Source organism: Copadichromis virginalis, linkage group LG5 (genome assembly GCF_057382275.1).
Source record: "Copadichromis virginalis isolate Kocher_CV1m ecotype Utaka linkage group LG5, C_Virginalis_male_GT1.1, whole genome shotgun sequence".
Taxonomy (NCBI): Eukaryota; Metazoa; Chordata; class Actinopteri; order Cichliformes; family Cichlidae; genus Copadichromis; species Copadichromis virginalis.
In genome coordinates, this window is record NC_140622.1 from 31150854 (window position 1) to 31167489 (window position 16636).

The window sequence follows — 16636 nt, forward strand, 5'->3', positions numbered from 1 at the left end:
CCTGGAAGTTGCCCCCGTGACTTACGGCATTAAAAGAAATTACCAGATGGAGGAAATTCTCCTTAACACAAAAACACAACAAGTTCCAGCCGTTCCAGCGCCGTCATAGACGTCTGATGGGTTGGAAAGTATGAGATCCTTAGAGAGAAGAGACATCCTGACCGCCTTCCATCAGTCAGGCAGACCATCTCACATCAGGAAATAATCTCTAACATTTAATTTGCAGTTTGAAGACAATAAATCCAACAATTACGCCATAGAATATTTTCACTACCACAAACCAGTTTCCCCTCTTTGGATTATTACAGCTACTGAATTAAATCTTTCTGTGGCAGACCAGTCAGCTGAGAGGTATAAGGTTTCGAAGGGCTCGTGTGCATGAAAACAGAAAACGACAGCATGACGGATACCTGGCTCAGACAAAGAAGCTCAATAATTTGAAGTTTGCCTTTGCTTCTGGGTAGGCAGAAAGACAAAAGGACCACCCACCATCCAGATCAACATGACGCAACAGGATATACCGTGGGGCTAGTGGTCCTTACAGTGCAGACAAATACCTTTAATGTCTTAGTCCTCACACAGGGCACAAAAAAGAGAAAACTCTCATGTAGGGTTACATCATGGTCTAATCAGATCCCTCCAGTGTTTGGGAAAATGGCATCTTTTAAACTGACAATCTGGCTCCCAAGAGGCTATTGTTTCAGCACACAGCCATGAAGCTGTGATTATGGGGAGCTGGAAACTGAGTCTGAGGTTTTAACCAAGAAGGTGGACGTGTTTAAGCTACTGGTATCTAATACGTGAAGTGGACATAGTTCTGTGAGACTACTTAAATGCATCCAACTAGCCTCAAGCACATTATTTAACACGCTTTTAAAAAGACAAATTACATAAATATATGTAGCCAGTTATGAAAAATACCACAAAAATGTAAATGTAATGTAAAATTAGCTATATATTCGTGAAAGTTTAAAAAGTAAAAGTTAAACTTTGAGACATGTTCTACCCATACATCAGAGAGGCATACATCAACAGGGCATGTTGATTTTCCAGCTTCTGGGAACAAGAGATGTTTTCCCTTTTTTAGCCTGGAGGTAAAATCAGATTTTTGCTGCGTTTCCCACAAGTTGTTCATGAGTTTATTTATTGCTATACCAAGTCAAAAGCTAGTGGTAGGAATAACAAGTGATAAAACTGAGAGCTTACGTTTAGGAATTTCCTTCAAAAAGTTTGTTGCACATGAAAGAAGTCAGAAGGCTCCTTGTTGATGTGATGATTATTTAACCAGATCTGTGATGGTTTGGAAAATTTGATTTCCCCACAAAGACGATTCACTAAAACCAAAACAGACCCGATCCCATTTCAGGTCTTCTGACTGCCAAACCAGGGCATATTTGGATGGTCTGGCTCAGCCATAAGTTGTGCAATTCCAGCTCAGCTCAGCAGAAAATACCAGAAGTAAATGGAAAAAGGAATTGTATAACACTTGAACCCCTGAGGGAACAAGCTGTTAGCTTTTCCATTCTTGGGAGGTACTTCTCATTCCTGCTTCAAATGTAAAGCTGAAAGATTTCCTACTGTGTCTTGTTAAGACAACATCACGCAGAGCACAATATATAGTAAACTTTAATTTGATGTTGCAAAGCATCACCTCCAATTATCTTTTGTCTCTGCTTTCCAAATCCACAAACAGGACATTTATAACACCAAGCTGCCAGTTCTGACTGACTGTAATGGTATGTTGTATCACCTTAAGAGTGTATCACTTCATTGCCAAAGAGTAATACACCTTAACAAGTTGTTTAGAATTGTGGACATCTGCCTGTGGGCTGATATAATGGAAATTGTTCTCAGTTCTTTTTTTCCATAAAGTTTTGGCTCTAGAAAGAAGACAGAAAAGGTCTAGACATATCATAAGGTTTGTTATGTAACTGTTCCTTACACCTTTATTCAGACATGACAGCAGCTTTGCAAAAATGCAAAGCACAACAGTTATGTTTCTACTTATCTCTACAGTTTAAATACAAGTAAATCTGCCAAATAAATGTACTTTTGTGCACAAAAATGAAAACTGAGTGCCAAACATTTCTTTTGTTTGCTTAAAAATAAAATACTTCAGCCACTTTGATAATATGATATATTCTTCCAAAGTGTATAAATGCATTTCCACTTCCTATGGGTAAACTATATTCAGAGACTGTTGCTGTGTTCTTATATCATGTTTACCTCAAATTTTCTGATCGCTAGTCTTCAGTAATATTGATCTAAATGAACTGTCTACCAGTCCTTCACCATCACCCTAAAATCTCTGAGAGGGCAGGCTCAACTCCACCCTGTTGTTTCAATTAGACAAACGAAACCGCTACAGCAGCTGTACAGTTGTACTATCCTTTATTAACCCAGTGCCAACGTGCCTCAGAGAAGAAACCATTCACACTGATGTAAAACAGTTAATGTGGCTGAGAAGGGAGGGGAGGTGACAGACCTACCAGTATGTTCTATATATAAAGACTTGAGCATACAGGAGTCTGAATCTAACTATTCTGGCATTACTTCAAAGCTCCTGATGAAAAGCACATGACTAAACTCTTAACAATGCCTTTTCAAACTTAGTCCCACAGGCCTACAGATGGTGTGATCACTCAGAGAATCAAGAGCTCTTTACTAAAACCGAACCTCTCACCCTTACCAGTGGAAATTTTCCGTTGGTGGGGGTGTTCAGGGGACCACTTCCCCCCCCCCCCCTTTTTTTTTTCCCGGAGAGGAAGGGTGATGCTGTTCTTCGTTCACTGGGAATGTATTGACTGAGGATCCAACTCTCAGCCTTCCAGCTGGACCCTGCTGCTGCTCTGCTCACTGTGTGGGGTTTAAACCAGGACATAAACACACCTGACAGCTGAGGTAGGACACACCCTGGATTAATTTCTTGTTTATAAAAACACCAATTCATATTTCTAATGCAGCAAGCTAATGGTACTGTGGTCAGTTAGCAAGACTTCTGTTGTTACCTTTAAAGTTACTAGAGGTGTTTTGGTAGAGCCAAATTACTAGGCTGCAAATTCTAATCTGCCAATTTTAATTTAAACTGCTGATGGCTATGGCAGGGCATCCTGATACTGATAAATACTTACTTGCATGCAATAAGATTGTACTTAGATCATTTTACAGTGAAGTTAAGTTTATATGTCTCATGTTGAAAGACCAGTCTAGTTTTAGGCTTTATACTGAGAAGAGTAATACATTTATGCATTGCTTGGGGTCTTTGCTCATTTGACAAAAAATACAAAATACGGTCATGGTACCAATAATAAATGCATAAATGCATGGAAAAGGTAGTTTATAGTTTCTAATTAAAATTCCTATGCCAGATGTATAGGAGACGGCTCTAACCATGGTATCAACATTTTTAAAAATCCCTAAATTAAAAAGAAAAGGTTCAGGCATAAATCCGACTATCAATTAAGTGTTGACTGTCAATGTGTCTATTTCTTACTGATTATTTCTGAAATCATCATCAGCATGCCCAGGACTTTTGGTTTTAGCTTCAGTTTTAGATTTGGTGTTTGTAAAGTGAATGTTTAGACTCAGGACAGATGATCAAAGAGAACAAGACATCTGATGTTTAGAAATGGAAAATGACGAGTATTTTCTGACCTTTTCATGACTAGACATGTAATAATTGAGACCAAGTGATATTAAAGATAATTTCTCAATGTAAGTGGTAATAAGATTATGAGAGTCCTAATGAAAGACATCTGGTTTGAATACTTATGAAATGCCTCTTTAGATGTAAATATTTGCTGCGCCAGTCAGACTGCAGTTAATGAAACTTCTAAGGTTTCAATGGTTGTTTGACTCAGTGAAAAGAAAACAACAACAAAGAAGAATTATTCCCAACTTACTGCACAATTGGAAAGCATACATGAAGCATTTGATGTATTTATAGTTTTTTTGTTGTTGTTTTTTTTGGGCTAAATGTTCACATGTGGAACACAGACAGACTGGGGGCAGAGGAAGGGGGTCGGTGCTGTGCAGTATTTGCTGTCAAAGCAGGATGCTCGACCACCACCACATATTTGTGGGTGGACTGCACGTTGAACTGCACGGCTCAGAATCCATCAAGATTAGCAGAAGCACGGAACCAGACAATGTCAGCCTCTCTCGGCTGGTTATGTGAATATGTAATCGAGGAGGATATATAAATCATGTTGTGAATGACCACAGATGGTGAATAGGTGAGAGCTGGAGAAACATTTATGTTGGCTGCAAGAAGTCCTTTCCAGAGGAGGTTTTGAGAGCTCCATGGAAACACTGGTAGAAAAAAAGGGTAGCACTTATGAAAATTGATCTCTCCAGGAAGTCCACATGCACTTTCAAATGTACTGTTTTAGTAATATTCTTAAATCAAGCTGTAAAAATGAAATTTAACTCATGCACTAAAAACTGCTCATGTGTATGGTGAAATTAGTACTAGTTTTATAAAGCTCCAACACTACCAACAATCTAGAATGGTGGTTCCTATAAAGCTCTGACTGGATTGTTTTTAGGAAAAAACACAACCCAGGAAAAACTGCAGCACAACAGTCAGAATGATCAGCAATTATACATTACAGTGGTTCCTAACTGTGGCACTAGCTGCATTAGTTTTTTTTAAGTAAAAATGTAGTCAAGAAAAGACCGATAGATCACTAGATTAAAAAAAGGTTGGAATAGACAGTTCTCAGCTAACTAAATACTATATCCTGTAAGTGTGCTTTATACTGTGCCAGAACTGTTTTGTTCTGTTGTTTTCTATTCTGGTAATTAATTAATAAAGTTTTCTTGTGATGCTATCAAGTTCAACCTCCACACTGGGGACTACTTAAACATGGCACTTTGAGTTACTTTAAACAAGGATGATAAGAACACTAGTAAGAGGGGTTAACAAATCTAGCAGGCACCATTTTACTCAGTTATTACACTATACTAGAAATACAAAGTGAGCTGAGAAAAATAACTGGTATGTGAATTTCAGTTTTGTTCAGGCTGAAATAAAAGTTCAGGTACAAAAAAAAAAAATCACCAGTGGAACAAGCATGGATGCAACGATGCAACTGTAATTGTAAATGTATTCATTTTTTCATTCATTTATCCTGTCTTTCCTAGAGTTCTCCTTGGCTGCTGTTTGACCACAACTCTAATAAAACCATGAGGATCTTCCTCTTGCTTTGCCTGCTGGCGCTAGGCAATGCCAAACCCTACCAACCAATCAATGTAATGGACTACCTGAAAAACTATGACACAAAAATCCATGAAATCATGATGTCGGATTCAAATGATGATGATGATGACGATGATGATGACGACGATGATGATGACGACGATTACGATGACTGTCCAGCTCATTGTCATTGCTCACCCAGAGTGGTGCAGTGCTCTGACCAGGGTTAGAACACACTCAGTCTGAAGTAACTCATTATGTTATATTATGTTACTAGAAACATGGAGTGTGCTAAAACACATTCAATTCAAAACGCTATGTTAAGTCTGCCATATAAGATGATAGGTAAGGCTAGTGATAATCTTATGTTTATTCCAGTTAAATTCAATGACAAAAATATGACTATGGTTTAGTCTGGCCTTAAGTTACTTCTCTATTTCTGGCACTCATATACATAAAATAGAACAGCAATCATGTAGTAGTTGCTGTATTTGTCTATGTGAAAACGTTTTTTTAAAATAAATATTTATTTTAACATCAGTTTTATAAAAGGATATCAGCAATCTCTGCCTTGCAAGGTTTTAGGATTTATCTACCACTGAAAGCAGTCTCCAAAATCCACTTGAGCATTAATTGCTAAAAAAAAATCTTAATGACATCTTGTAAGACATGCTTGCCTAAACCTTGCTGATTAACAGCATTTGGGTGGTGCATATATGACTAACATCACCATGACCACAAACTGTAGAGGAATATCTGAGATAGTACTTAGTCATTGCTGATTTGGGTTTACAGGAGGCATTACAGTATATGAATTTAAAAAAGTGATCAGGACTAACAACAATTTGACTGTTAAACTGTTGTCATATAACAAAATATATGAATGTTAAGACACTGATGAAATTTGGCATCATATATACATTTAATGTGAACTTTCTAAAATGTAGGGGCAATGCAGCCAAACAATTTTCACACACAACTCACCAATGGAACAGGAAAGCCTTCATTTCCAGCATTTCAAAAAACTAAAATTTTCTATTTGGTTTTGTGGTCAAAGTTCTAGAACTAAAGTACATTAAAGAACTACAGTACATTAAACTCCAAAAGCCCAACTTACAGTAAAGTGGGGCTCTCTTATACTTTGGTACTAGGATTAAGCTATGAAAACACCCAAGGGTCCACTGCCAATCACTCCAATAACTTAAATTTTTTTAACCAAACGTTCATATACTATTGGCACACGCAGCAGCAGCTTGTGATTTTTTTCTGAAATACTATTTGGTATAATTACCCCAGACATATGACCCACTGATATTTTATCAGAGACCTAGGATAATCAGAAAGACAATTTCTTTTTCACATGTGTATCTCGGTTAAAAAAAACCCCAATTATTTCCATCATTTCTGATCCAACTCTTTCCTTTAAATACGCATTTATGTTTTTTTCTTAACAGGTCTGATATCTGTTCCTGATAAGATTCCAGAAGACACAGTGATGATTGATCTCCAAAACAATGATATCACTGAAATCCAGCAGGATGACTTTAAAGACCTCAACAAGCTTTATGTAAGGCATCCTTTAAGAACTAGTTTACCCTGCGCATGGTGCAGAACTACTTACTGTTAACATCTAATATATGAAGAAGCATGCCGGCAAGTTAGTTACAAGTAAATGTAGTAACTGAATGGCATCAGTCCACCTTAGAAAACCAAACTACATAAGCAAATAAGTTCCAGTCACATTATGCATCCTCCATATGTTATGTACAAGTACTACAAAAGAATGCACGTTTTAGCAATGCTCATATACTGCACATGGAGGGGAATGCATTACATCATTAAAAATAATGCTGGATAACTGGACATACCAATCTTTCTACTAAAGATTAAAAGAGCTGACTCAAACATACTGTATTCACACATCAGCACAGCTCTTCTGCTCTAAGCTGGGCAGAGTAGAACTCTAAACTGACCTCTGTGACTGAGGCCTTTGTTTATTTGCAAATGTCCTGTTGTACAATAACCCAAGAATACAAAGTTAGGTGAAGCTCATAGGTATATTATTAGGTTTGATGGTATGCTGTCTTAGCATTTACATTTACAGTTATTCCCCCAGTAAACCCTCTTGTTTAAAAGTTTCCATGAATTAGGAAAAATCCAAGCTGCAATAGCTCAAACCGAGGGCAGGACTGCATAGTTTCTTACACTTAATACAATGCAAAAACTTCTGATTATGCCAAAAGTAATGATCATGGATAGTTTTGTCTATAATGAAATCACAAATTACCACAAAGAGATCCATCATGCCTGACCTAAATGCATTGCAGCTCGGCAGGAAGTCAGAAGGGGTGAAAATGCAGCATTTTAAATGAAATATTGCACTGGGTTCATAATTAAACACAAAAGTGAAGCATAATTTCAAGAAAGGATGCAGCATAATAATGGTTTGATCTTATCAGCTTGTTTTCATATTTGCTTGGAGCCAAAATTGTACCTGAAACTAAAACTGGATTAATTGTGAAGCCCTAAGAGGCCAAAATGAAACATCAAAGTCACTTAAGTCAGTACGGTACAAAATCTGGTAACCATTAATTGTTAAAGGTACACTTAACACTACATAAATTCAGACCTAATGACACATTAAATAAAACAATTAGAACCATAAACCATAAATGTAAATATTTCTGCTAATAAATAAATTATGTATGTAATTTGCAGTTTAAACCCCACAATACTCATGGGTCAATATGGGAAAAGTTGACTGTTGTTATAAACATAATATAATGTCCAGCTGATGAGGTCTTTTGAAATAAAACTGGCCACATTTTTTGTTCTCCCTAGACCTTTAAACTGAGACACACCAAAGACAAAAAAACAGCACAAATTAGTACTAAGGCAACAAGAACAGACCTGGTTCTGAAATTTAAAATGAGTCACATTCAGCCCCAGGATATCAGTGACTGACCATGCTGTCTTGTAACTGTTACAGCTATGAGATAGGGAGAAACAATGCACTGATATCAGTCCAAGAGCAGCCTTCAAGGAAAAAAAGAGCTACTTTTTATAAAACTCTGCTGAGAGAAGCTTTATCTTTGATCTGTAGACAATGTTTTCTCAGCTGAGAATAAAACACATCAAGGCCTAAAACACTGAACAAAACCAGAACTTCATGCTATTATTGTGGTTAGTCACAGTGCTTGAATAGTGCAACTGACCAGCATCTTGATAGTGCTGAATGTTGTTTACTTCATAGTCTGCTCATTGATTCTAAATGTAATAAAGTCTTCATGACGATTCAAGTCTCACTATTGTAGTACACTACAAAAAAAGCACAACATAACTTGAGCAAAACATAAATGTTTTCAATCATAAGCATATGTTGTTCTTTGTTGAAAACCTTTTACCGAGCACAGGTTTAATGTTGGCCAGAAAAGTTCATTCTTTGCTGTTTCAAACTTTCCACTCTTTAACTTTGTGCAGGAAATGAAGCAAAACTGAATTTGAATCTATAAAGCTCTATTAAAGTTCCCCTTTTCCCTAAAACAGGGCCTGTTTCTGATCAACAACAAGATCTCTAAGATTCATCCAAAGGCCTTCAAAAACATGGACAATCTCAGACTGCTGTATCTGTCCTACAACCAGCTGATTGAGATCCCTGCAAATTTGCCTCCCAATGTCATTGAACTCCGCTTTCATGAAAACCAGATCGACAGAATTCAGAAGGATGCATTTAAGGGCTTGAGGAAACTTCATGTGTTGGGTAAGACCCACTTTTAGGTTCTTCTGTCTGGTTAACTATAGCTGTTCTCTAAAGGCAGTGGTGTATGGTTCTTCGTTAAGGAAAGGTCTGAAGATTTATTTATTCAGTCAAAAGAGGAATCATCAGGAGGTAATAACATTACTTTAACAGTGAAAGATAATCAAACAGAATGAAGGAATGGCTATAACCTAGATCTGGCATGAATAGTAATTACAGACTTACATAAAGGTCCAAAAAGCTCTTAATCCAACATAATAAAACAAGCTGGTTGCTACTGCCTTTCAACTGCCTTCAACTTCTACTGCCTACTCATACTAATATAGTATTTTATCATCTGCCACCTCTGTCGTTACAGATCGATAAACTAATAGTTAATGCAACAACTGCATCCAAACCCTATATCAATAGTCTCTATATCAATCAATCTAAGGACTAGATGGTTAAAGGAAATCATAGTGGCTCTAGGCTGCAGGTCAGTTGTGTTAGTCCAAAACATTGTACAGGTTAACATGCAATTGAATTTAGGCAACTAAAAACTCTTTACTTAGAGTACCTCAAAGGTTCCCCTCATGATTAAACAAACAACCTCTTAATGGTCAAAGTATTAGTGGTTTAATCACTATATAACTGTTAGTGTTTGTATGATAAATTTTATCTTCTCATATATCTGCAAGGGTTCTACTGACCATGCTAAGTCTAATTTAATGTGAATATGTCCACATAGATATGGTGGAGCTTTAGGCTTGAGCTTTTGGCTCACAAGAATATTTATACATGCACATGACCTCATTATTTGAAACTTTGACCATGTTTAATAGGAGCACCCATCATTGTAACAGTGTGTATTGTAAGACAGAAAACAATGAAAACCCAATAAATCACCTTCAAAAGACCAGTGGAAAACAGACATAACACTTCATTTGGACAAAGAGTTCTGCCATTACAGCAGCGACAGAATGATACGATCAGTAACACAATCACTTCAAGACCTTATGCAGACCAAGCCAAGATTTTGTTATCAATAGATCATTTAGAAGACTATTGTCAAGACTTTGCAAGCTGTCCAGGCTTATTGATTAATTCTATTTATAGAGAATGTAAACAAAGCTGTACAGATCTCCAAGAGCAACAGATGAGAATGTCATTACAATAGATCTGTTGTACTTTACTTGATGCAGGTTCTCTATTGAAATAATGAATCATTAATAATAAAACCAGATGTTTTGTGCTTACTCAAATAGAGCTGGGGGCCAACCCTCTGACCAACAGTGGAATTGAGATAGGAGCTTTTAATGGCCTGTCGACTCTGTATATCGGTATAGCGGAAGCCAAACTAACTTCCATACCAAAAGGTAGGATATCACTCATGTTATGTTTTACTGTTTTAAACAATTCATTTTAAAAGCTTTTACACTTTTCTTTCTCCTCATACACTGACAGTTTTACACACTGGGACCTAGCTACACAGTAAAGTTAGCCGTAAAACCACTAACTTCAATTAATATGATGTAATTTGATAAGTTTTTTGTCAAATCATTACAAAAAGATCATAAGAAATAAATCATCTTAATGTGCTACTTACACTGCTTATAATCACTGTATGTTGTGTCTTCCAGATTTCCCATCCTCCATTACAGAACTGAGTCTGGACTACAACAAGATCTCTAAGGTGGAAATAGAAGACTTCATCAGATATAAAAACTTGCAGAGGTGAAAACCACCAATCCTTTAACCTAAAAGCTGATTTTTTAAAAGACATCCTTCACTAACACAGATTTCTCCTTCATGCTTTTGGTTAGATTAACTTAACTTTTCAATCAACAGGAATAACAAATTTGTAAACACTGGTGACTGTTTACTCAAACATTCAGAAATAAAACTGACACCAGAATTAAAAGAAAAAAAAACACTGTCACAATTTATAGTGTTTTCACTCCACAGCATGATACTAATGATTTCCTAAAGACTGATTCTAGTTCCCACCTGCAATCTTGCACCACCAGGGCACCATAAGTTAGGAACAACAGACCGATATTAAGCAATTATGCAAGATGTTAAATTTTTTTTAAGCTTCTATATCTTAATAACTTGTTAATTTTACAGGCTAGGACTAGCTTTTAACCAGATCAAGTATGTAGAAAATGGCAGCCTTGCCAACACCCCGAAAATCCGTGAGATCTACCTGGACAACAACCGTATGAGAAAGGTCCCGCCTGGCCTTAGTTCCCTGCGCTACCTACAGGTGAGATATGGACACTGTCACAATGCTGCGACTTTGGTAAATAAAATTAGCAGCACAACTCAAACCTCTGTAAGTCATAACTGTGCAAACTTTATTTGTGGGTGAGCGTCCTTTTACTATAACAACAGATGTTTTAGACCAAATTGACAAAGGCCTAGAGACTCATTGTTGACCCCCTGGCAACAACCGATCAGTGAGCAGTTGTTGGAGGTTGCTAGCTGGCTGTAGGTGAAATTGGTAAAAAAGCTATTGCTATTCTTCATGCACCTTGAAAGTAGCTTAACTTGTACCAGAAACCTCCATTCGGTTTTCAACTATTTCAATATTATTCAGTGAGTAACTGGTGAGTGTCCAAACAGGTCAGGGTCTTCCATGCAAACTATGGGTGAACAGGAAAATCTTCAGCAACCAAAGCAAAGACAACCTAATGAGACCCAGCAACCACTTTCCAACTGTTTTTTAAAAAAATCATTCCTCCCTTATACTCTGTGGTTGCCAAAGAATTGCTGACTGATGTCTAGGCCTGTTTGGCATTATTACCTTCAGTGTCTTTTTTACGCAAGCCTATTCTTGCATGTGGATGTGAGAGCAGACTATATTTTATATGTCCCTGAGTATGCAGGTTCTCCTCTAATCTGAGCATTTTCATTATTTCATATGAGTGAACTTGAGGGTCACTGCACTACAAGAAAAAAAAACTTGCAGGTGGAATGCACTTTTTCAAAACCCTTTTCTGACAAAATAATTCCTTACTTAAACTTAAAGGTGCAATGTATATAATCCTCTAAAATAATTGCCCAAATTAGTGCCTAGAGGAGTTTTAAGATGTCTGCTGATTTGTGAGACTTGTTTGTTGAAGTACTTGTTGAAGTATGACATGTGACATGTACTTTGGATGTGTTCTCATGGTGTACTCCAAAGGTTTTGTACTCCAAAAGTTTGGCAAAAAAACTAAACATCTGTGGTGTCTGCAGCCGTCTGTGTGCATGTCCACAAGCGAGTATAATCCTGGTGTAACTTTTTTCCACTTATATACACTCACAGCTGCTAATGTGTAAGTGGAACAAACATGAGAGCTTCCACCACTACTCCAATATAAGAGTAGCTTGAGCAGAAGTCTCACAGTCATGATATGGTTCTTGTAGAATGACTCAGTCACAATGTAAATAAAAAAGGAAAATATGTTTGCAGGAATATATTTCAGCCTTCCAAGCAAGACAAGACTCCTTTAACTTAGCAACCTGGAGTCATTAAGTAATGCCTAACAGACCATTCCTCCTATTGGGTTGTGTTTATGAGGTTCCAGTGTAGCAATAAAGCAGTAATAACGCATAACTTTTACTCATGCGTAGTTTGCTGTTAAAAAAAAAAAAAAAAAAAAAAAGCAGAAGAATAACTAACACAAAATCCTGTCCATCTGTTCAGGTAATTTTCCTCCATGGCAACAAAATCAGCAGTGTGGGAATCAACGACTTCTGTCCCATCAGGGACGACAGCAAGAAGAACCTGTACACTGGCATCAGTCTCTTTGCCAACCCTGTTAAATACTGGGCCATACAGCCGGCAACCTTTCGCTGCGTGACCGGACGGAGGGGTGTACAGCTTGGAAACTTCAGAAAGTAGTGTGGAGGGAAATGATAAAATAAGGACATAGCTGGAAATAATTCTGATAGGCTAAAAACAGATTAAACTCTCCTATTAAAGGGTTAACCGTTAAAAAACAAACAAACTAGAAAGATGTATATTTGAACCTGTAGCACACAGGGAATGAAAGTACCATTTACACCCTGATGAAGATGAAAATGATATCATAAGTTATAACACTAGGAAATGTTTTTAGCAGCTACAAACATCATGAAATAGAAGGATGTCACAGAACGAACAGCATTACAATCAAATCTTAAAACAAGCGCCCTGCTCACCTTTGTAAGGTGCATGATAGGATGTTTAGCTTTTGCCTTATAGCTTTTATTCTGTACACTTTCTTAGGAATAAAGCGCCTCCCTCTGGTCACTTTTTGAGCAAAATCACCCAATGATACGAGTGGTATTACATGCTGTACATGTATTGTTTAAAGAAAGGAGATTCTTTTTTTCTTATTATTTTCTTTCTAATTTTAAAACCGTAAGCATTGTTTAATGAGATGTAGAGTAGAAAAGTGTTTAAGTCTTTGTAATACTTACAAAAACTTTATTTGTATTATGAAGAAGCCTTTTTTTTCAAATTAGATGTTGTAATTATCGTAGAAGAGTCACTAGAGGCCACTAACAGGAGCTGAACAGCTACACCTATACTGAAATATCTTTTTCTTCCAGCAGAAGTCTGTACGGTCAGTGGTGTTGGCATTATGAAGTGCACTTTGCACACAGTGATGAAGTGTCACTTTGAAGCCCCATGTCTGTGGATATTTTACATTATCTCAATGCATGTTTGTTATGTTTTTATTTAGAAGCTGACAGCCTAATGTCAGACTGGATTATACATTGGTCTTGAGGCAAATACGTCCTCTGCAGGACTGGGGATATACTGATTACCTGTAACTAATGTATAAATTTACCCCTGTTTAAGAGAACTATAGCATCCATGTGAACTACAGTTAATTTTAAAATAATAAGATAGGAGGATTCATAATCTGGATATCTGAGAACATCTCATGGTCAACCATGTCCCTGTTTCTTCCAATGGTCTCTGATCTGAAATGGTGCTATATTTATTGAGGATGTCGCTAAATAAAACTGGAACATCTCCACATGTAAGTCTTGACTTTTTATTTTACAAAACAAAATAGGTGAATTTATCATTTCTATTTGGGAATCTTAGAATTTTATTAATTCATTTTCAAATGAAAATAAGCTGTATACACATATTCAAAAATGAAACCAAGGAAAGTTAAAGTCTATTTTTTATAAAACTTAAATAAAAAATAATAATAGTTTGGTTATATTTGCATAATATAAAATACATACAATTTTATTTATAACATCAAGAAAATTATGTGTGAACTGCAGCCTTCAGACATTTTTGACTAAACATTATGAATGTCATTTAGTCTACAAAATATCAGAAACTAGCAAATGTTGAACATTTAAAGGGATTTTCGCCCAAGCTTTATAAAACTATTCAGTTAAAATTTTTAAGACGGAAAAGAAAGAAAAAAATCCTTAATAAAATTTTAGCAAATTGACAAATGTTGAGTCTCTGTACACTAGAGACATGGCACTCAAAAAATGCCAAAATCCTTGAAATGTATCAGAGAATTTGACAACAACAAGTGTGGTAGAAGTAACTACCCACTTCCAAGGGAAAACTTTTCAAAGATTTACTTTGGGGTAAACTTTTTTTTTTTTTTAGATAATGCTTCACAATAAATGCTCGAATAATTGCACAGTGCCCTCTCAAGATGGCTGCCAACTGATGAGACAAAGAACAAGAAGTAACGGTTCACACAAGGCAGAACTCCAGATTCCTTATTTGTTGTGCCTGGTGACATTTCGAGGACACCTGCTCTTCATCAGATTGTTTGTTTTTGTTTTCTAGCGAATTCTCAGATTCAGATTCAGAAGACTTTATTTATCCCCAAGGGGCAATTGACAACTGATTCTAAGCAAAACATCTTGGTAATCCCTTCTAACCTACGCGCTGTAAAGTTTAGGTTGATGATTGTTTCATTAATTATGAAATATTGTCAAGTTAGTCCAAAACCAATTAGTTCGGACCAAGAAAATGAATTATCCAGCCTAATGCTGATACTTGGACCAGTTTATCTAACATGAGGCTGATAAAGAGCAGCAACATTTATTCTCCAGAAGATGTCACTGCACAATAAAAAGTTAGAGGCATTTCTCTCCGTGTCAGTGGAGGTCTGGAAACGAATCCAGAACCAGATTTTAATTTGACAAAAGTTTTCTTTGTTCTTTATGTTCTCTGCCATTACAGCCAAGTCTACCACTACTTTCAAAAAAAAAGTATGTCTCCAAAGGGCCAGACTCGGGAAAAAGTGAAAGCCTGACAGCTCTTGTAAATCTTCTAATCATTCCTTTTATGCAACATTTAACTTACAAAAGCACTTTTCCATTGTACATTTAAAACTGCTTGCTACAGCATTTTATCAGCACTGTACAACACAGTAACTATTCATGCCAAAGAGTTAATGTTTAGACCTAATGTTTAGCTGTATCATCACTGAGATGGAAATTGTAGACATCCTGTGCATCATTGCCACAAAATTGAAGGAAGGACAAGACATCTGTTAAAATGGAGCCTCTTAAGGGTGTGGCAAGCCTGATCCAGGACTATAGGACAATGTATACTCTTGTATTGGGTTGCATCAGATACAAAAGGTAAGGTCTTTTAATATTTTGTCCACTCCGTGAACATGGAAGAGGAAGAGCAACATATCAGTAAAGGTTTCATAAGGTCACCACCATAACCTTAATAAATAAAATCAAAGTGGCTTTATCAACTCGTACATCATCACCAAGAAAAATAAATTATTTATGGCAATAATCCAATTTGTTTAGATCTTCCTGACAATGTACTTAAAGTGGCAGACATAACAGTACATCCTAAAACTATACTATGGACTAGGGCCGCACGATTAATCGTTAGAAAATCGCGATCTCGATTCATACTTATGTGCCATCTCATTTCCAAATGACAACGATAAAAAAAAAAAAAAGATGATGACGACTGCACCGCATTTTGATCCGGGACATAATCTGCATGAAAACAAGCGCTCACTCTTCCTGCTCAACAAATGACAAGGGCGGAGCCTTATACCACATGATACAGAAGCTGTGCCGTGTGATGCTAAAATTGGCAGGGAAAAAAACAACGGAGAGCACGTCAGGGATGACGAGCAAGTGACAGGAGAAAATCCGTCCCGGTCAACCACCCAAACATCAATAACGGGAACCTTATACAGCGCTTCCCTATACCCGTCAAACTCACGCAGGCACAAAGAAATTACGGAGGCTATTACTTATCACCTGACCAAAGATATGGCTCCGATCAACACTGTGCAAAACAAGGGATTTAGGAAAATGATCAACACCCTAGACAAACGCTACACAGTGCCGTCCCGCAACTATTTTTCTATTGTTGCACTACCTGCTCTATACACGCAGTGTCGAGCAACGGTGGAGACGGAATTTCAAGCAGTACAACATTTTGCGGCAACCACAAAATGTGAGACATTTGTTGTTTTTATGTTTATTTATTGTTTTTATGTTTTATTTATTGTTTTTATGTTAAGTCTCAACTGTTACGAAGTTGATGTGCAGTTAATAAGTGCAATAAATATTTATATTGGAAAAGAAAATTGTGAGAGAATCATGATCTCAATTCTAAGCCAAAGAATCGTGATTCTCATTTTATGCAAAATCGTGCAGCCCTACTATGCACCAAAAAAGTGTCTAAATTACACCATAGAGTG

The 16636-nt window shown here is 36.8% G+C and overlaps 2 protein-coding genes across 4 annotated transcripts in view; one reads left to right on the top strand and one right to left on the bottom strand.

The window, feature by feature from the left end:
• cenpp (centromere protein P) overlaps positions 1-16636 on the bottom strand; it is a 110461-nt gene that overhangs the window by 31820 nt on the left and 62005 nt on the right. The gene's annotated exons all lie outside the window — the stretch shown is intronic.
• aspn (asporin (LRR class 1)) lies at positions 2761-13951 on the top strand. The gene is made up of 8 exons (XM_085457309.1): positions 2761-2901; positions 5146-5425; positions 6655-6767; positions 8747-8960; positions 10202-10312; positions 10577-10670; positions 11064-11202; positions 12628-13951. Exons 2-8 carry the CDS (start codon positions 5188-5190, stop codon positions 12823-12825), a joined length of 1107 nt encoding a protein of 368 aa, XP_085313435.1. The 5' UTR covers positions 2761-2901; positions 5146-5187; the 3' UTR covers positions 12826-13951.